Source organism: Cervus canadensis, chromosome 30, assembly GCF_019320065.1.
Source record: "Cervus canadensis isolate Bull #8, Minnesota chromosome 30, ASM1932006v1, whole genome shotgun sequence".
Classification (NCBI taxonomy): Eukaryota; Metazoa; Chordata; class Mammalia; order Artiodactyla; family Cervidae; genus Cervus; species Cervus canadensis.
In genome coordinates, this window is record NC_057415.1 from 41,465,218 (window position 1) to 41,485,793 (window position 20,576).

Below are 20,576 nucleotides of genomic sequence, written 5' to 3' on the forward strand. Positions count from 1 at the left end.
TTCAAAGAGCAAATGAACAAACACATTCTTGCCATTTGCAACTCAAATGAAGCAGGTGCAGAATGGGTGGTCTATTAAAAATGCCGCCTTGGAGAAAACAAGCCAAGAGACTTGTTTCTCCCTAAATGGACTGCAGATATTTTTGCTTCTCAAAATTATCTGGAGCCCTGGAGACTAAGATCAATAATATTCTGTCTCTCCAAGGGAGCAGATGGGCAGAGCGCAGCATACACACCCGTGAGTGTCTCCCACTTTGAAGGCGGGAGGACACGCTTCAGGCTGACACATCTTTCCCTGGAAACGCCGTGGCAGCGAGTGCTCCCTCTGCCTGGCACACCGGGCCGCGTTCCAGACAAGGCCAACCAGGAAGAGCCTGGGGCATCCAGTGCAAGAGGCCCGGTGCACTTCGTGGGGAGGACAGGTCCAGTCTTCTGAAACTAACTAGCCCAACACCGGCCTGGGCAAGGCACCTCCGGGGGAGCAGAGGGCCAGGCCGGGACTCAGGAAACAGCAAGCTCCTCCGGAGTCACAGCAGGACCCACCTCCCCACACCGTGTGGCCAGGCCAAGCACTGAGGAGAGCAGACACGATACGTCAGAGACGACGAGAGGGTCAGAGTCAACGGGGCGAAGAGGCTTTTCCCTCTGCTTCCCCGGGGCAGCTGCCAGGATAGCCCGCACCCTCAGGGGGCACACACGCCCAGGAACCACAGGCTCTCCCTCTGCTTCCCCGGGGCGGGCACCACCCAAGTGACTGCCAGGATGGGCCGCACCCTCAGGGGGCATGCACGCCCAGGAACCACAGGCTCTCCCTCTGCTTCCCCGGGGCAGCTGCCAGGATGGGCCACACCCTCAGGGGGCACGCACGCCCAGGAACCACAGGCTCTGCAGTGCAGACGCCAGGATTCAACCTTCCCTGGCCCTCTCAGACTCTCAAATGCCACCAGGAGAGAACTTCCAGAGGCAGGAAGCTGGACACACAGGCTCAGGGGACACCGACTGTCTACTCCTTATCGGGTCCTCCACGGGGGCGGGGTGCGGGGGTCCTGGGTAAGCGCGGGAAGAAAGAACACGCACCCGGCCAAAGCCGGGAGACGATGCGTGGCGCTAAGAAGGCGCGTTTCGGGGGTAAACTCAGGAGGGAAATGGAAAGAGTGTCTACTCATTTGTTTTTCCAAGGAAATGGGTTTGTTAAGGCTCCATCTACACTACCCAAGTGACTGGTAGATGGGATAACTTTCCAACCCCTGAGACCATACCAGTCCTCCAGAGGTGCCACCTGCAGCCCAGATCCCAGGGCCAGGGCTGTAGTGCGGGCATCACAAAACATCAAGTGCATCCTCCCAGAAATGACTTAAACTTGCGGAAACCTGCGGGCAGACCTGTTGACCTACGAAGGCCTCCAAAGCCCATCCGCAGCAAAGGGAATTTCCATAGAGACCCCCCCAGAACAGATTCAGCCTTGATGCGTGTGCAGGGCTGTTACTCTTGGTGATGAGCTTATGATGATAAGAATGTTCCTTCTTACCTCTGTTTGATCTACTGACTCAGTCTTGTCGTCTCCGGGGAAACCCACGCAGGAGAGATCAAAAATGGTTTTCTTCAGGTGCTGGTTGTCCGTGTACAGCTCCTTCACCAGCTGGATAAGGTCGCCGACCTGGGAGATCAGAGCAGGAGAGGCCCGGCTACCCACAGGCACACTTCTGCCTCTTGGGGCCACGCTTGCTGAGCAGACCTCCCAGCATCACAGTCACGGAGAACCAGGCGGCCTGAGTCCAGGCTTCAGGCTCCCCCAGGTGCAGTGAGAAAAACACCCGCATTTCTCTGTTCTAGCCCCAGAGGTCCTGGGCAAGCTGCCTGGTCTAAGCCCCCATTTCCGCATCTGCAGAATGGGTTACCAGAGAACCGAAGGTGATCACGGTCACAGCGCACTGAAGCCCTCCGCGCAGCCTAAGTGCTCCATCCATGACAGGGTGTAGGACCTCTGTCTTGGACCTGAGAGCCTCTGGAGGAAAATCCCCAAGACCGACACTTCTGAGGCTGTGTCGGAGGCTTATTCTACAGCCTCCACCTTCCTCTTTCTGTGCCTATCTAGCACTGTCCAGAATAACAACAGTCTTCAGTTCCAAAGCAATTCATGGCAACTGAAACACTCCCACGAGCTTTGGTCAATCATTCCTTACAAAAGTCCCCAGGAGGTGCACAGGCCGGTGTGACTGTCCCCATCTGACAAGGAAAACTCCAAGATACAAGGCAGCTCGCTGCCTGAGGTCCCAGAGCTGGGGTTCCTGGAGAACCAAAGTGCCAGGTCAAGTGGGCTAGGGCAGCTGCCGCCCAAAGCAGAGTCAGGCCTGGACTCCGGGTCCAAGGCCCCTCCTTAAGGCACCGGTCGCGCAAGGTCAGGCACATAAGCAGCTGATCAGACGCCACCTTTATTTCCTGCAAGCTTCAAATCCCAGTGGTCAGTGACTCTCCAAACCCTCCTTCAAGGGGTAATCACGCGCCCCTGAAATGAGCGGGAAATCCCACCTCACCACACAGAGCCGCGGTCCCCTGCACCCAAACATAACACCACTCAGAACCCCCCCGCCAAGGGAGGCTACAGAGGGAAGCACAGAACAGTCTGACCCTGCAAACATTCACGGAGTCCCAGCCAAGGGAACAGACTCCCGCCCTCGACACAGCCACAGTGGGGACCAGCCGTGGCTACTAGCATCTCTAGCTTCTTCACTAGAACACTTCACCAGAACACCAACAGATGCCTCAGCGCTTCTTGCTGCATTCCTCCAAACATGCCTAAATGTCTACACTTCTCCTTTTTATTTTTTCTCTACCTTGTATCTGCTGTTTTTTCCTCTCCCCCTCTGCTGAGAAAGTTTTCTAATTAGATAAACTGCTACTCATTGTCCAAAACCCACTTCAGGTCTTATCTCTCTCTGTTGAGAAGCTTCCTCTGACCCGGGGAAGTGCCCCCCCACCCCCTGCCCGCCTCCAGGCAGACGACTCTTTCCTCTGCTGCGCCTACACCTCGCGTGCCCGCCGGCCACAGCCCTGGGCGCTCCGCACGGCCACGGCTCCGCCTGCTCTACCAGGATGTGGCTTATTCCAAGACAGAAACCAAACCTGTCAGACACGGACGATCCTTTAATAATAAACCAGTGTCCTCTGAGTTCACACTGCCTCTTCTTATCAATGGCTCTTAAGAGCCTTGAAATACTCAACCACCCTAACCACACCAATGATCAACAGATTGAAAAACCTTTCCAAGTTTTAGAAAAGATTTATTGACCAAACCTGAACCTTTATTCTTTCAAAAAGCATCTATTAACTCCCACTATATGTGGCAGGCAGGCACTGGGAAATCAGAAATAATTAAGATACACTCACTTTAAGGTGTTCATGGCCTACTGGGGATATAGAAGAATAATCAGATAATTATAGATCAGTATAGCAAGGAAATCAATGAAATCAGGCACAAGAAGAGAGGAAGATGACCAGGGGAAAGAGGGCTAATTCTAGGGAGGACAGGGTGCTTCCTGGAGGAGCTGGGGCCTGGGTGGGGGTCCTCAAGCCTGAGAAAGAGTGCATCAGACGTGGCGGGGGGGGGGGGGGGCGGCATCTCCAGGGAATGGACACAGAGAGAACAAAGACACGCGGGGCGAGAGCCCACAGAGGCAGTGAGAAGGGCTTTCAGAACCTGACACCTCTGATCAGGAGCCCGAGAGACAACGAATAACTAAGGGAGCACTCAAAGTTAATACAGTCAGTACCTTTTTCTTAAGCTCTTCGTGAGAAAAATGCTCCACTTGAAGCCGACTGTGTTCTTCAAGGCAAATACTCAGGTAAGATGTTTGATCACTATAAAATGAAAATGTTTCTTCTGCACCAAAAAAAAAAGAAAGAAAGAAAGGAGGAGAAAACAGAACATCAGAAGATCCTTCCCAGACCCACCCCAGTGAGGCCCGTGCCCCACTTCTGGGGCAGGAGTCGTCTTCTTCGGTCTCTATAGGCTGATATCTCAATGCACGCTTTCATCATGGGCTGCAGGCTTTCCCTGTGGCCAATTCTGAATTATAATTCGCGTATCAAAAGTTGTGTCTGCAGACCATTCTGAATGGCACAAGTAAACGGTGGTTTTTCAGTTTAAATGAGGGAGTGATTCTTTTTAGGTGAAAGTACAGAAAAATCAAATGCAATTCTCAAGGGTAGAACTCAAGGGAAGGAAAAAGCGCCCGCTGTGTTTTTTTACCAGCTCCAGGGTCCACCGTGGCAGCAAGTCCACACTGAGATGAGAAACTGCCTGTGGGATCTATGACGGGGACCCCTGGGTCACCCTGGAAGGGTCTGCTTTCTCTGCAGCAAAGCTCGCTCTCACCAGGGGCGCGGGGGCAGAGAGGGGCCAGGCTATGCACGGAGTAGAGCATGTCCACGACAAGGTCTCACTCAGCGCCGAGGGGAAGAGCCGATATGCTTCGAATGCTATAGAGCTGGCTTTAAAGGAAGACGTCCTGGCTCAAACCTGGGTTTCTTCATCTGCGACGTGATGTCAGCGCCCACTCTGCCCAGTGGGTGGACGGTCAGGGTCGGGGGTGAGAGGTTAAGGGTCTGCCACTGTGCTTGTACACAGCAGGTGCTCAAGACATGTCAAACCCACCCCCGCAGTTACTGACTTTAAGCACACACGCCAGCACCAGGCTAGAGACAGGGCAAGGATGAAGATGCCCATTCAGAGTCTGCAGGACCCAGGTTCTAGCCAGCGCAGGCAGGCCCTGTCACTTCAGTTGTGTCTGACTATTTGCGACGCTATGGATGGTAGCCCGCCAGGCCCCTCTGTCCACAGGATTCTCCAAGAAAGAATACTGGAGTGGGTTATCATTCCCTTCTCTCCAGGGGATCTTCCCGACCCAGGGATCAAAGCCGGGTCTCCTGCACCGCAAGCGGACTCCACCGTCTGAGCCACCAGGGAAGCCTGGTTCTAGCCAGGGGCGGGGAGAAGGGGCCAAATCCTGCTGTCCCGAGCACAGGAGGGCAGGAACCGCGGGACCTCCCGGTGCAATTCGAAAGGCAGGTATCCTGGGACCCTCCCTAAGCACAGCCCCTTGTGGTCACAAGAGTTCGTAAAGCAGTGTTCCAGCAAGAAACAGCAGTCTCACCCCCACGCGTCTACGCAGTGGGTGCCCGGGGAGGCAGGGCCCAGATGTTTGGGGCAATGAGGGCTGTTGATCCGAGAAAGGGGATGACGAGGCCCCGAGGTTATCTGGAGCTAGAAGTCAAATGATGAGGAATACAGTGGCAGCAACGCAAAAGCAGTCCTGCAGCTGGCCCTCTGGGAACTAACGCAACGTGCTGGGCCCTGGACGCCACTGGCGAAAGCTACCTGAGTCCAGGCCAGAAGAGCAGCAGCAACGCTGTCCCTGCAAAAAAGGCTCCCCAGACGAAAGCCCCAGGCTGCTCCATCTCCTACTGAAGCCTGAGGACTCCTGCCAGGCTCAGCCACGGCCCTCCGAGTGCAAACGCCACGGGGAAACGCAGACACGGGAGCGAGTACCTTCCCGCCGCCGGATCTCGCTGATCTGCTCCTCCAGAGCCTTCCGCAGGTGCTGGTACGAGAGCACGTCCCACTCCAGCCGCTTCCGCAGGGCAAAGACGCGGCTCACCTCGGCCTGCAGGGTGCTGACACTTCGGGAAAACAAGAGACCAGAGTTTATAGAAGATCCACTTGTGCTGCAAGATGCAAAACCCATCCAGCCCTCAAAACCCAGCCAGCCCTCCTTTGTTTTTTACGTCATTTGTGAGGTGGTTTTTTTTTTTTTTTTTCCTGGCTATTAAAAGTAAATACAGGTTCAGAGAACATTTAAAATATAAAAGTGAAAAAAAATGTTTTTAAATATAAATGTATGAAAAAAGCAAAAATTACTATAACCCCACCATCAAAGAACACATGGTGGACTGTATTCCCTCTAATCTTTCTCCGTGAGTACTGTCATGAGGTTTAAATAATACTGGACATATAAAACTACACTGTGCATTACTCATTTAAATATCTCCCTCCACTTTCAGAACTAATTTGCAAGCATTACTTTTAGTGACTCTATAATATTAACCTGGGTAAATGACGCAGCATTTACTTTAAGTCTTCCCCTATCAGTGAACGTTTGGGTCCTTTCCCAAGTTTCTGCTCCAGATGTAGCTAGATGGAAACCATTTAATTCCTCAGAATGTCTCTCTGTTTGGAATACTGTCTTGCACAGGCTTGGGCATGGAAGGAAGGCTCTAGAACGTCTGCCGTGTCACCGCGAAAAGAGGGGGCGCCGGAGGTTAAGGGTGAGGGGCGAGAGGGACGAGAGAAAGGAAAGGGGAAGGGTGAGCGCTGACGACAGGAGGGAGCGGAGGATGAGTCTAAGGCTCAACAGGAGGCTGAAGCGGTGGGTTAGCCACTCAGAGATGAAGAGTCAAACGGACTTTTGTTTGAGGGGTGGGACAACATAACAATAGGGTGCTGATCTGCACAGAGGCCTTGCATAAAACCAGCAACCCAGCACCCACAGGAGGTCCTGAGAAAGCCCAGCTCCCAGGATCTACAGTGACTGGGGGAGGCCCGTCCCACCGAGCTCTCTCCAGTGACGGGACGCCTTGTATCTGCACATGAACTCGGTGTACCCACCAGAGGATCGTGCCTGCTGAGCATCTGAAAGGTGGCTACGCCCCGAGGAACCGAATGCCCAGTGTGTTAACTTAAACGTGTGCAGTCACACGGCTAGTGGCTACTGGACTGGACAGTGGGCTTCCAGGCGGGGCCCGTGGGTGAGCACGCGACAGGATCTGAACCGGCTCCACAAGCTCGTGGAGGGACGCGGCCTCCAGCAGACACCTGAGTAACACACATACTGCTTCCCTCAAAACCTCTGCGCCGAGAGGCTTGCTTCTCACCCGGGTTAGCTTCTGAAGGCAGCGTTCCAGCAGCACAACTGCTGGGTCACAGTCAACGATGGCGCTTTGAGACAACGAAACGCCTCACCCAATCAGAACGCTTGTTTCAAACACCAAGAAACACGTCACTCTGTCTCACACATGACGTTTTGTTCCCTGAGAGGGCGCACCAACACTTAGAAAACGTAGGAAAGAATTTATCAATGTGTGGGGTTTTTTTTTTTTTTTTTTTTTTAGGGAGAGGGCCCATCAACTTTCACTGGGTTGTTCTAGAGGGGTCCACAGCCCCAAATGCTAAGGAGACGTGGCTCTAAGACACGAGCGCCACAGACAAGTCCCCCTTCTCCTCCGGCGATTTCCTCCAGCTCCATCCACAGAACTGCACAGAGAAATCAACATCTATAGGAAGGAAAATAAACCATTATGTCTCATCTTCGATGCTCGCTGCTTTGAAGACGGCTCATTGTGAGGCAGCATCCTTGCCAGGGAAGGGGCCCTCTCAGAAACTTGTGCCCAGTCCCACTTCAAGACAATCATAATGACCAATCTGTGAGGCTGATGAAAACCCCCCAGAGGTGTCACAGCACAGCACTCGCCTGGACGCGGTCGTGCCGCAGACACATTTAACCAGGGGAAAAAAAAGAAAGACTGTCTCAGCAAGGCTTCTGCGATGAGAGCTGGGAAGAGCTGACTGCTTCACTCCTTCCTCCACTTTCTGACAGGGTTAAAAGTACACAGCTGCTGCTCCTGCGTCTGTCATTCCTGTTTCCCCAACTCCAGGATCCCTGCAAGGTGTGAGGAGTCGGTGGAACAAAAGGAGCTTCACTCAGAGAGAAAGGACAGCCCTGCGCCTCCCTCCTTCCGGGGAGGAGCCGGGGAGGAGCCGGAGGACGCCCGCTCCCAGGGCGCCAGCACTAATCGGCTCCAGGACCTCGGCGGTCAGCTAACCCGCCTGCCCTGCTGCCCTCCCCTGTAAAGCGGGGACAGTGCCTTTCCTTCAAGTGTTTCAAGGATTCAACGAGGTGTTACCAGGGAAAGAGTTCAGCACAGTGCCTGACACACACAAGATGCTTGATAAACATCACTTCCTTTCTTCCAGGTAAATTAATGACTCCCAAACAGCAGGTCCGTATGAGCCCAACCTTCTGCGACTCGTGAGTCCCAGCCATGATTTTCATCTGGACATGATTTAAACCCCCCAGGGCACACGTGGCCATATCTAGAGACACTGCTGGTTGTCACGATTGGGGCGGGGAAGGGCGTCATTGCCACGTGGTGGCAAAAGCCAGAGATGTCGCTAAACGTTGCTACGACGCACAAGACCGCCTCTCAAGACAAAAAGCTGTTGTTCTGTTTAGTCACTAAGTTGTATCTGATTCTTTTGTGACCCCGTGGACGGTAGCCCACCAGGCTCCTCTGTCCATGGGGTTTCCCAGGCAAGAATAGTGCAGTGGGCTTCCATTTCCTTCTCCACAGGACTCCCCAACCCAGGGATCGAACCCGAGTCTCCTGCATTGCAGGTGGATTCTTTTACCGCTGAGTCACCTGGGAAGCCCTTGACAAAAGTCTATCTAGCCCCGAATACCAACAGTGCTGAGAATGAGAACGTCTGAGTCACGGGCAATACAGACTGCCCCCTGTCCTCAAGACGAGAGCTCTGGAGAAAGGGCCTCGGCTCAAGAGCTGGAGATCTGCACTCTGAGAATCCGAAGCGCAGGAGCTTGGGAAATGCCCTCCACATCTCCGAGAGCACACGTCCATTTCCGTGACGTGGGGCTGCAGGGCCGCTGTGAGGGATGAGTCACAGAGCTGTCCGTGGCCAGCTGCTCTCTGCCCGTGCTGACCAACTTTAGTTACAAGTCCGTCACCCAGCTCCAGTCACCCACCTTTCACTGCCAGTTTCCAGGGGGTGGACAGCCCTGGAGCGGGGCTAAGCCCACCTGAGCCCACAGTTCTGCCCTCTGGCTACAGCAAGGCCTGAGGGCTCAAAGCCCCCTACAAGCTGAGTGTATGCACAGTGGAATACTGAGGCATATGGAGGCTTTTCACATTGCTGTTAGTCTTAATAAGTGTTAACATTTATTGAGTGTTTCCTTTGTGCTGGGCAGAATTAGGACTTCATATATTATCATCATGTTTTAAAGAACCCTCTAAGGTAGGCAGGGAGGTAGGTAAACAAGTAGGTCTGTAGGCAGGGCAATCTCAATGCACAAATATTGATATATATCTTGAGGCTCAGGGTGAAAAGTGACTTATCCAGGAGCTGAGAGTTGCTGAATGCATTTCGACTCTGAAGACAGACAGGAAACCTTTTAAGCATCCCTGTTAAACGCGGTCCTGGCCCGCCCTGGTCCCATGCACATTTTTATTCATTAAAGAAGAGCCTGCAGAACTCAGAGACTCCACCCGTGATGCTGAGGAGGGTGAGAGCAGCCATTTCCACCCACAGAGCCTCTGGGCGCCCAGAATCAGGGCTGGCTCCATGATTAAGCCCGCTTCGCCCATTCCCCATCTGAGGTCCCCAGACCACTCAACCCCGCCCCCAGTGAAAATGATGAGCAGCAGAGGCTTCTTAAAGAAGCGTCCTTTCAGAGTGAGGCCGACTCCAGAATTTCATCAGTCATGTTTTCATTTTCCTTAAAATTCACTTCAGATTAAAAATCCTGAACATTATCTCAAAATAGAAGAGTTGGGGGTGGGGGGGGGGGAATTTAAAGAGGGAATTCATCTGCTGAATATCTCCCGAGGGCCTCCTGCACGCCAGCCCCTGTGAGAAGCACTGGGACACGCGGCCGGGAGAGAGGGCGCTGGCCCAGGAGGCGCTGATGGCCAGGAGAGGCGGCCGGCCTCACCAGAGCGGTGACGGAAGGGAGGGCAGGGCAGTCGTGAGCGCAGAAAAGCAGAGGGGCGCCTGTCCTGGGGGCTCGTGCAGGCCTCCCGACAAGGGGGGTCCTCGAACGCTCAAGGATGAGTGGGGGGCAGAGCAGAGGGCAGAAGCCCACTGAAGGCAGAGGCAGGGAGCCCGGCCCCGGGACGAGGACTCTACACATGATAGCTCAGCTGGTCAGGAATCCACCTGCACCGCAGGAGACCCTGGTTCAATTCCTGGGTCGGGAAGATCCGCTGGAGAAGGCACAGGCTGCCCACGCCAGTATTCTTGGGCTTCCCTGGTGGCAGAAGACAAGGTGTGGTGAAGGGTGAGTTTCTTCAACCTTTTATGACGGAAAACTTGAGACATAAACAGATGAAGACAAGCTGACGTCATGAGCCCCCGCCCACCCGCCTGCAGCCTGCCCTGGCGGCCGGGGCCGACCCCAATCGTCCTCCACTGGTGCACCCGCTGCCCCATCCATTCTGTGCAGCCGTGAAAGGAAGCCCAGATGTCAATACCCTTCCACCAGTCACCATCCCACCATGCAGAGAGGTCACCTCCGCACAGGAGAAATCAGGGGCCAGCCCGGGCTGGGCCCAGAGGGACCCAGGGGTGTCAGCTGCCTGGACCCGGCCCAGGCAAGAGCCAGGCCGCCAGTGGGCCGTCAGCGGCCTTGCCCCGCCGCGGCAGTGCTGTGCGGACACGGGCCACGCCAAGACAGGGACACGCTGCCGTCACCCAGCACCTGTGTGACTTCAGACAGGCTGCCTCACCTCTCCAAGTTCCCATGGCCTTATTTACGGAAAACAGGGCCAGTAACATCATTTACCTCTCAGAGCGGCAGTGAGGGTTACAAGAGATAATACATGTGGAGGCACTTTCTATATCTATAATAAGGTTTGGTAAAAATCTGAGTAATTAGTATTAATATTTTTATCCTATGTGTGTGCTAAGTCGATTCAATCGTGTCCGACTCTGCAACCCTATGAACTGCAGCCCACCAGGCTCCTCCATCCATGGGATTCCCCAGGCAAGAATACTGGAGTGGGTTGCCATTTCCTTCTCCAGGGGATCTTCCCGACCCAGGGATCAAACGCGTGTCTCGTACATCTTCTGCAATGCCACGAGCACCACCTGGGAAGCCCTTTTATCCTATATTTGTTGCCAAAAAAATCATACCACTCTTGCTAGGAAATAGGAATATCTGATTTAAAAGAGGCAATCACTGTCCAAGTATGTTAAGCTTCCTAAGCAAAGTGGGAAGTCTTTGCTGCCTGAGAAACTACCAGCATTTATTCAGAATATGTGAGTGTTCTGTATGCGTGTCATGTCCAAACGGAAACCCTTACCTGTCTGAGTCCTGCAGAGACTTTACCAGATGTGTATAGATGTCCCGTTCTTTCTTTACGACCTGAATCAGCTCTCCATAGCTTAATTGTTGCTTTTCCTGAAAATGACAAGGGGCATCTGACATTAAGAGAAGAATTCTGAGAGAGCACATCCTTACACTGTGCAAACATATGTGGACAGCTCTGGCGTGTAAATCCAAACAAAGGTGATCCCCGGGGCCAGGATCTGGATCAGGCCACAGTCAGAGCGCGCCACCTGCAGGCGGAGTGGGGAACGGCCGCCCCGCACCCCCGGCGGGGGCGTGCGGAGCGCGGGGCTCGGCCGTGTGGGCGCGCTACACGGCGGCTGCGGACCGAGCACCTGGCCGCCGGCGGCCCCCTGCGAAACCGCCCCCTCAGCGCTGCAGCCGCCGTTTCCACAGCACCACGAAGGCTTCCGAGGAAAGAAATTCATCAACCAAACCCTGACAAGTGTTAGGGACAAGGGGCTTAGACTAAAATAGAAGCGGTCCGGGAGCCAGCTCTCAAGGCGCCGGGAGCAGGCCCATGACAGAGATCTGGGGAGGGTCTCTGCCACGTCCCAGCTGTGTGACCTCAGCCAACGGGCTTAGCAAGCCTCTGTGAGATTCAGGCTCCTCGTTTATGAAGGGACATGTGATTTATGAATTCCACAAATGTGAAGCTTCTTTTACAGTTCAGATCTTGGCTCTGGCACTTACCAGTTCTGGGGCCTCAAGAAGCTACTTAGTAGAGCCTCCTGTAAAATGGCGGGAAAGAGTCACCACTTCATGGAGCTACAGAGCAGATGAAAGTTCACCTGTGTGCTGGAGGAACCAAGGCTCCCAGGGGAAAAGGCCAATTCAAGTACTGATGCAAGAGAAGTCAAAAACAACCCACGTCTACAGCACTCGGCCACATCAGAACACAAGGAGTGCTTAAATAATGGAGCACTGTCAAAAGGCTACAGGAGCCAGTTTGAAAAGGCCAAACCTGGGACAATTTGAGCATCGAAACAATGATAGTAATAGACACAACCCACTGAGCAAAACAGAAATTTGTGTTCACAAGGCCGAGTAAATTAATACATGGGAAGAAGAGCAGGCTTTTCTTTATAGTAAAACAACTAATAAACGCAGAAGGAATAATACAGTTAGAAGAATCACCATGGTAATAAATGATTCAGCCTCCATAAAAGGTGACTAAAACTGATGGGCAAAAGGCTGAAGATCAAAGTGTTTACCTAACTCAGAATACCTCCCCTCAAAGACTAATTACAAAGGAGAACAGAGCAACTGCATAGTCGAGACGCCAGGCAGACGCGACCCTCCCAGTCACCCAAGGCAGCAGGGCCGCAAACAGGACAGATCTAAGCCACGTGCCGTCGGAGAGCACACGCTGGGAACACGGCCTCGCTCCGGGACACCCCGCCAGAGAGGCCTCGGCGGAGTCCTATCACCAGGAAGCGGCGGGCAGACCCGCCGGAAGGATGCTCCACCAGAGGCCTGGCCTGGACACTTCCCAAGTCTCAGGGCCGTGAACACCAAAGAGACCAAATCTAAAGACTGAAATGTCACACGTGATCCTGAACGGGCTCCTGCGGCGAGGAAGGGTGTTCGCGGGCCAGCGGCTGAGACGCGGATGAGCCCGAGGGCCGGCGGTGCTGCGGGTCCCGCTCGGCCCCTGGTGTGACGGGCGAGGGCATCGCACGGGACCGCGCCCCTCTCACAGGACTCTCACTCGCCTACTCGGGGCGACGGGCTCCACACGAACACCTTGCTCTCAGACCGCTTAGGACAGGTGAATCCCTTTATTCTCATAATTTGCTTGTAAATCTGAAACCATTTCAAAGTAAGAGGAAAATGTAAAAACAAAGAAGTAAAGTTAATGTGTGCAAATCCCCTGGCAGACTAGGTGCTCCTGGATGCCAGGAAGACACCTGGTCTGTGCAGAGAGAGGGCTGCGGACGGTCCGTGTGTTCACGTGGCCTCAGCCTGGCGCCTGAAGCTCAGGTAACGTCCTGAGACAGCGCGTCTGACCCTGATGAACACTCAGACATGACGGAGGGGGAAAAGTCACATCTTTACTGCCACTAACCTCTAGCTGAGATTTAGCATTTTCCTCATTTGGGAGCTGAAGGATCACTGCTGCTGCTACAAACCCCAGCAGTCCAGGACAGTGTTCTCCGGAGGTTTGGTCAGCAAAAGAAACACGGTTACTCTGTACAAGCTGCAGGTGTCTCAAATATTTATTCTTATCCCCACTTCAAAACTACCGCAGTCACTGCTCACCACTCTAAAGCAGCACCAGTTTTTTATATTTACAGCCAACTTTTTATATTTTGATAATCAAATTTCAAAATAACTGGTTTCCTTTATAAACCTGTGCACATATTTTCTGCATATAAATACTTTTCCAGGGAAGAAGGCCTTGGCTTCAGCAGATTACCAAAGGGATGCAGAGGGTAAAAAGGTTAGGAGGCCTGTGACCTAGGAGAATGCTGCTATGCTTCCAGACCTCAACAAAAAAAAAAACCACCACCAAGGTCAAGGCAACCCTGCCAATGAAAGGTTTCGAACGCTAACCCGCTTGTTTGGTCATGAGAAGTCAGCCACCCACACCGCTAGAAAATCAGGCCCTTTTGTAACTCACGTCACAGGTCAGTGGCTCAGGCGCGCCCACTGCCTCCGCACGCAGTCCCAGCGCCAGCTCCCAGGCGCACACACCCTGCGCAGAGGGCCCCGGGGAGCGCCTGGAGGAACTCGCCAGGGTGTCCAGACCAAGAGGCTGTCAGCCACGGTGCTCAGCGCTCTCCAGCATCTTCCCATGTAATCCTCACAAGCCAGTGGGCTCAGGCCTTACCACTCTCCCTGTTTTAGTGATGCGGGAACCGGGGCCTGGAGTCACGCTGGGGAGGCAGAGTGTGGACCCAGGCGGCCGGGATCCAGGGCCTGAGCCCTTCAATCCACCCATGAATGACCCACAGTGGATGCAAAGCCCTGGGAGCCTGGTGAGGGAGACACGGTCACTGTCAGCCACATGAAAGGTCAGCTAACACGGACAAAGGAAATTAGAAAACCTTCTACACCTTGAGCATCCTCCATGAGAGGCAGGGATGGTTAAGAGCATGTGACTTTATTAGCTGTGTGAACTTGAACAAGTCACTCAACTTCTCTGCACTTCAATATCCTCACCTATAAACAGAGGTAATAATTCTACATACTTCACAGGGTTGTGAAAGAGATGAGCTGAGCTAATCTATACAAGATTCTCACGCTGATGCCCAGCGCGGAGTAAACACTTGATGAGCATCAGTCATAGTCACCATTGCCACGTCCTAGGCCGGGTCCACCACACAGGTCATCTCTAATGGCGACAACCACCCCAGGAGGTGTATCAGTCTTCCCACTGTGCAGATGAGTAACTGGTTCTCCGAGAGGACAGGTAACGTCTTTGAGTCCACTCAGCTATTAACTGGCAGCCAGAATGTGTGCTTAGGTACATAATTAACCAAGAAGGACTAGGAAGAAAGGTGAGTAAATACGAACCTTGGGTGGGTGAATGGGGTAGATTCCAGCTGTAGGATGGACGCACCCAGGGGAAGAATCCCAACCCTGGGGGCCCTTCCCTGACCGCCCTGAGCCTGGGTGGAAGCCCCAGAAGACCGCTCACTGCGGTGCGGGGCCTGGGGGCCCGGCTGGGTCCCTTCCGCTCCTTCCCAGCGGCCTTCCCAAACCTTCCCCAGGTTCCCAGGTCACTGCTCGGCTCAGCCCCCACCCTCCACCTGCCAGCTGGCCACACTTGCGCTCCCTTTCCTGGCCTTCCATCTCCACAGCATCAGGAAACCTCTCCCCCTGAGCTCCCAGGGGGAACAGCCCCCCCTCCTTGGAGACCACGCTCCAGCAGCCAGCGCTCTCCAGGTACACCCTCCTCGGCACCTTACAGAGGCCCTCCCCCAGCCCCGAGGCACCCCGACTCACCTTCACCTTCACCCAGAGCCCGCGGACCAACCACGTGCTCACAGGCCTGCGGACCTGCGGGGGCAAGGGGTCACCCCGAGCCAGGCACAGCGCTTCGCGCAGGCCATGCTGCCACAGGCGCTGAAATGCTCGCTACAAAGGAACAAGGGGAACACAGGGGCCAGTGTGAGTCTCAAGAGGAGAGACCCCTGTGGTATCTGCATAATGGAAGTCAGAGTGAGTCAGCGTCTTCCTAGAAGCAAATCACTCACCCATGCTAAACAAATGAACTCTTTGGAGCCGTCTGGGTCCCATTTCATCCATCACCTATTCCCCTGCGTTGAATCATGCCCGATTAGAGTCAAGTCGTCCGGCTCCCTGGGCAGAGCTGACGCACCACTGGATCTCCTCGGCACAGAAGGAGAGGGCCAGGTGCCCAGAGGGGGACCCCAAGGAGCCCCCGCTCAGTGGGAGTAACCAGCCCCTGCCCCCCACCCTCCACCCTGCCCCTCCATACCAGACAGAGCCCTGGAGTCCAGGACCCTTGGCACCTGTGAGTCTCCAGGATGTTGCCAATGCACACTCCCTCTCATTCTTGTTCTGCTCACTCTTCAGCCTTGGATCCTAGAGCCTCTGCCATCAAAAGAAGCTTAACTGACACCCATACATTGTTCCTAATCATCACAGGAGGCAGGCAGGTAACGCCCCATTTTACAGATTAGGAAGGTGAGGTCAGAGATGAGGAGCCCCAGGTCACAGAGTTAACAGGCAGCAGAACTGACACGCCGACCCCAAAGCTGAGGCACTGTCTGCTCCACCAGTTCCCTCAGTGACTTGGAGGAAACACACGGAATGCCCAGACCACAGTCTGGAGAGGCGGCAGACACGTGAAGAGTAAGCTTAATGGCTCACTTCTTGGTAATCAGGGCAATTCAGCAGCCTGGTAGATAGAGGCTGGTCGATTTCAGGAGCTATGTCACAGCTCTGCAACAAAGACATTTATTTTACTACTCGGGAAATTGAGCAGTGATGTCCCAACCATGTCAATAGCCAACCTATAAATCTCTGGCTGCAGCAAGTTAAACATGGTCAGTGCGTTTTACTCTCTGTCCTTCAATTCCCTGACCATCCAGCATTAATTCTCAGGATCACACATGATTAGAAGGAAAACAGACTGCCCAGAGTCAGTGGAGACATCATGACAGCTTCAAGTTCTTCATAGAAATGGGTAGAGAATAAACTCTAAAATCAACACAAAACAGCCAAGGGCAGAGCAGGAAAAAAAGAAAAAAATCCATGTTGTCTACAAAGAAAGAACTACAGTCTGAAAAGAACACCTTTCTCTGGAGGAAAAATACTGTAGGCTGCAAGGGCTGGGATTTCTTAAACTGACACCTAGAAATTTCCAATTCCTAAATGATCATTTATAATCTTTTATCCTCAATTTGCAATTACTCTTGCAGAACAGAATTAAAACCTTTGCTAAAATACATATTTTTGCAGTCATTTAAACATCACCAGGATCTAAAATATAACTGAAATGCCCATGGGATGACTTTATACTTGTGGTTCTAAGAAGTACAGAAAACATTAGCACAAAAGACTGAAAACAATGTGATATAGATGATCAAACTAGAGACATGAAATTTTAAAACACTCAACCTGTGCAATAAATTTAGAAACATTTTGTTCAACATTTACACCACTTTTTACATGTCTAAAATATGATTCAAAATAGTAAAGTTTAACTAAATATATTCAAATTAGTGACGATCTGTCCATCTAAAAAACCTGATGGCTGCTATCTTATCTCAAAACAAACTGTGCCTCATGAAAGGATGCTCAATATCACTAATTGTTAGAAAAATGCAAGTCAAAACTACAATAAGGTATGACCTCAAACCAATCAGAATGGCCACCATTACAAAGTCTACAGATAATAAATGCTGGAGAGAGTGTGGAGAAAAAAAGCCTCCTATGCTGTTAGTGGGGGTATAAAATTGGTGCAGGCAGTGGGGAGAAAGGTAAGGAGATGCCTTAAAAAACCAAAAACAGAGCTGCCATGCGATCCAGCAGTCCCACTCCTGGACAGACATCCAGAGAAAAGTCTAACCTGAAAGGATGCACGCACCCCAGCATTCCCAGCAGCACAACCCACAGCAGCCGGGACGCGGAGACAAGCCGGATGTCCAACAACTGAGGGGTAACCAGATGTGGGGTATGTGTGTGTGTGTGTATGTATGTAGCTATATATGTGTGTGTGTGTGTGTGTAGCTGTATGTCTGTGTGTGTATATATCACCGTATATGTGTGTGTGTATATGTATGTCACTGTATATGTGTGTGTGTGTAGCTGTATATGTGTGTGTGTGTGTATATATCACTGTATATGTGTGTGTAGCTGTATATGTGTGTCTGTGTGCATGTATGTAGCTATATATGTGTCTGTGCATGTATGTAGCTATATATGTGTGTGTGTGTAGCTGTGTGTGTGTGCATGTGTGTAGCTGTATATACATATGTAATAGAATATTACTCAGCCATAAAAAGAATGAAATAATGCCATTTGCAGCAACATGGTGGACCTAGAAATTATCATGCTAAGTGAAGCAAGTCAGAGACAAATATATGATAACACTCATGTGTGGAATCTTAAAAAAAAAACGATACAAATGAACTTATTTAAGAAACAGAAATAGACTCACAAACACAGAAAAACAACGCTGTGGCTACCGAAGGGGCAGTGGGGAGAAGACGAGCTGGACCTGGGAGCAACAGACACTCTCCACTACCTAAAACAGATGAACAAGGACCTGCCGCATACACAGGGAACTGGGTCTCACATCCTGTAATAACCCGTACTGAACAAGAATCTCAGAAAGAATAACATATAGGAATTTCCACAGTGGCTCAGTGGTTAGGAATCTGCCTGCCCATGTAGGGACGTGGGTTCAACTCCTGGTCTGGGAAGATCGGAGCTACTAGGCCTGTGTGCCCCTCCTGCTGAGCCTGCGCTCCGGAGCCCACCAGCCAGGATGAGAGGAGCCCCCACTCGCCACAGCTAGAGGAAGCCCGCAGACAGCAACAGAGACCCAGTGCAGACAAAAAAATCAAATAAAAGTGTAAACGGACATGTACACGCACACACGTGTGGCACTGAGTCACTTTGCCGGACACCTGAGACCAGCACAAGGGAACATTAACTACACTTCAACGTTCTTACAAGCTTAAAAAACCCCAGACTGTGCCTGATTATGGGTGACTGTGCATTTTAATATCCTATTAAATGTGGTCAATGTCAAGGAACAGTGAGCCACTCAGAATCACACACCAGCCCTCTGAGATCAGCTCCCATACCTGCCCACGGCCACTCAAGGGAAGACAAAGCCGGGAGAGGAACCCAGGCCTCCAGACGCCTGGCCTAGGACTAGGCCAAGTCCACGCTGACACTCTCATTCAAGAAATGGCAAATTAAAATCACGAGTGCTCAGAGCGAAGAAAGAGCTCCCAGGGCCCGGCAACGGTGCCCTCCAAGACCGGGGCCAACGCTGGGTGGACACGCAGTGCAGCGGCCAGAAGTGGAGCCAACACACTGAACCCACCTCTGCGCCAGTTATGAAACAGCCCCTGGCGCGCACCCGGCCCCCCAGCCTCCCCAAGACCCAGCAGCCACAGCAGGCCTGCAGCAGCCCACTCCAGCCAAGCGCCCGAGTCCCTTCTGATGGCGTGCCCAGGCCACGCCAGCTGTCACTGTGATAATCATCCTTCACAAAAACCACAAGTCACGATCAGAGTCATTCATCAGAGAACGAGTTTGTGTACGAATTCCTTGTTTTCTGAATGCCTGAACTTAATCAAAGGCAAGCTTAAAAAAAAAAACTTGGCCTACAATAGAGGAGCCAAGATGGCGGAGGAGTAGGACGGGGAGACCACTTTCTCTCCTACAAATTCATCAAAAGAATAACTGAACGCAGAGCAAACTTCGCAAAACAACTTCGGATCGCTAGCTGAGGTCATCAGGCGCCCAGAAAAGCAGCCCATTGTCTTCGAAAGGAGGTAGGACAAAATATAAAAGATAAAAAGTGAGACAAAAGAGCTAAGGACGGAGATCCATCCCGGGAGCTCTTAGGCGGCATTGCTTGCGGTAGGGTCCCGGCCCGAGTGCCCTGAGGACAATCGGAGGGAACTTCTGTGAGTTGCCAACTTGAACTGTGGGAGACCAAAAGAGAGAGAGTAAATTAACCGGCCCGAACACACTGCCGGCCGTTCGCAGAACAAAGAGACCGAGAGGGTCCAGAGAGGAGCTCGCAGGCTGCGGACCGGCCCAGCCCCGCCGGAGGCAGGAGGCAGGGGGGAGGGGAAGGTCGCGGCGAGACACAGGGCGCAGGCACCCGACCGGCGCGGGCGGGGACTGGGGCTGGGGACGCGGAGGGCGGAAGGCGCGCGCGCCCGACTGGCGCCAGCGGAAACTGAGACTGGGTCCGCGGAAGGGAGGGGGCGCGCCACACCTGGGGAGAGTGCGCCCACCAAGCCCCTGGCTGCCTGGACCGCTCTGACGGGGAAGGCACCGAGAGCAGGCGCAGCTTTTCGCTCCGCGCTTTTGTGGAGCACCCGAGGGCTGGAACCTCGCGCAGCGCGGGGCGCGCTCCATATAGAACAGCCGGGAGCCTGAGCAGCGCAGACGGAGAAAGCAGTGTCAGCCCCTCCGGGCAGCCCCAGCCCATCCCCGCGGCGCAAGCCCGTCCCCATGGCGCCAGCCACTCCCGGCAGCGCAAGCCCCTCCCTGCCCCGCAGAGCGACGGAACTAGCTACCTGAGTAAGAGTCCACCTCCGCCCGCCTGTGTCAGGGCGGAAATGAGGCTCTGAAGAGACCGGCAAACAGAAGCCAAATAAACAAAGGGAACCGCTTCAGAAGGGACTGGTGCAACAGATTAAAATCCCTCTAGGAAACACTGACTACACCGGAGGGGCCTGTAGATATCGAGAAGCGTAAGCTGGAACGAGGAGCTATCTGAAACTGAGCCGAACCCACACTGACCGCAACAGCTCCAGAGAAACTCCTAGATATAATTTTACTTTTTTCTCTTTTTTTTTTTTTAAAATTTTTTTTTTTTTTTTCTTTTTTTTCTTTTTTCTTTCTTCTCTTTTATTTTCCTTTAAAATCCCCTATTACTCCCCCATTACTCCTTAACTTTCATTTCCACAGACTTTTACGATTTTTTAATTAGGGGGAAAAAAAAATTTTTTTTTCTTTTTTTTTCTTTTTTTCTTTTTCTTTCTTTTTTTTTTCTTTTTTTTCTTTCCTTTTTCTCTTCTATTTTCTATTTTTCTTTTTCTCTTATTTCTTTTAAAGTCCTCTAGTACTCCTCTACTACTCCTTAATTTTCATTTTCAATACACTATAACCTTACAAAAAAAAAAGAAGAGAAGCCCTATTTTTAAACCGAAGATTATTCTCTCCCAATCTTGAC

At 52.5% G+C, this 20,576-nt stretch overlaps 1 protein-coding gene across 8 annotated transcripts in view; it reads right to left on the bottom strand.

The window, feature by feature from the left end:
- CDK5RAP2 (CDK5 regulatory subunit associated protein 2) overlaps positions 1 to 20,576 on the bottom strand; it is a 179,271-nt gene that overhangs the window by 70,101 nt on the left and 88,594 nt on the right. For all 8 annotated transcript variants that reach the window (XM_043453940.1, XM_043453941.1, XM_043453943.1 and 5 more), the window contains 4 exons: positions 11,151 to 11,248; positions 5,548 to 5,678; positions 3,770 to 3,879; positions 1,528 to 1,656 (listed from right to left, as the gene is read on the bottom strand). In XM_043453940.1, the coding sequence (XP_043309875.1) occupies positions 1,528 to 1,656; positions 3,770 to 3,879; positions 5,548 to 5,678; positions 11,151 to 11,248 (468 nt within the window). The remainder of the gene's footprint in view (positions 1 to 1,527; positions 1,657 to 3,769; positions 3,880 to 5,547; positions 5,679 to 11,150; positions 11,249 to 20,576) is intronic.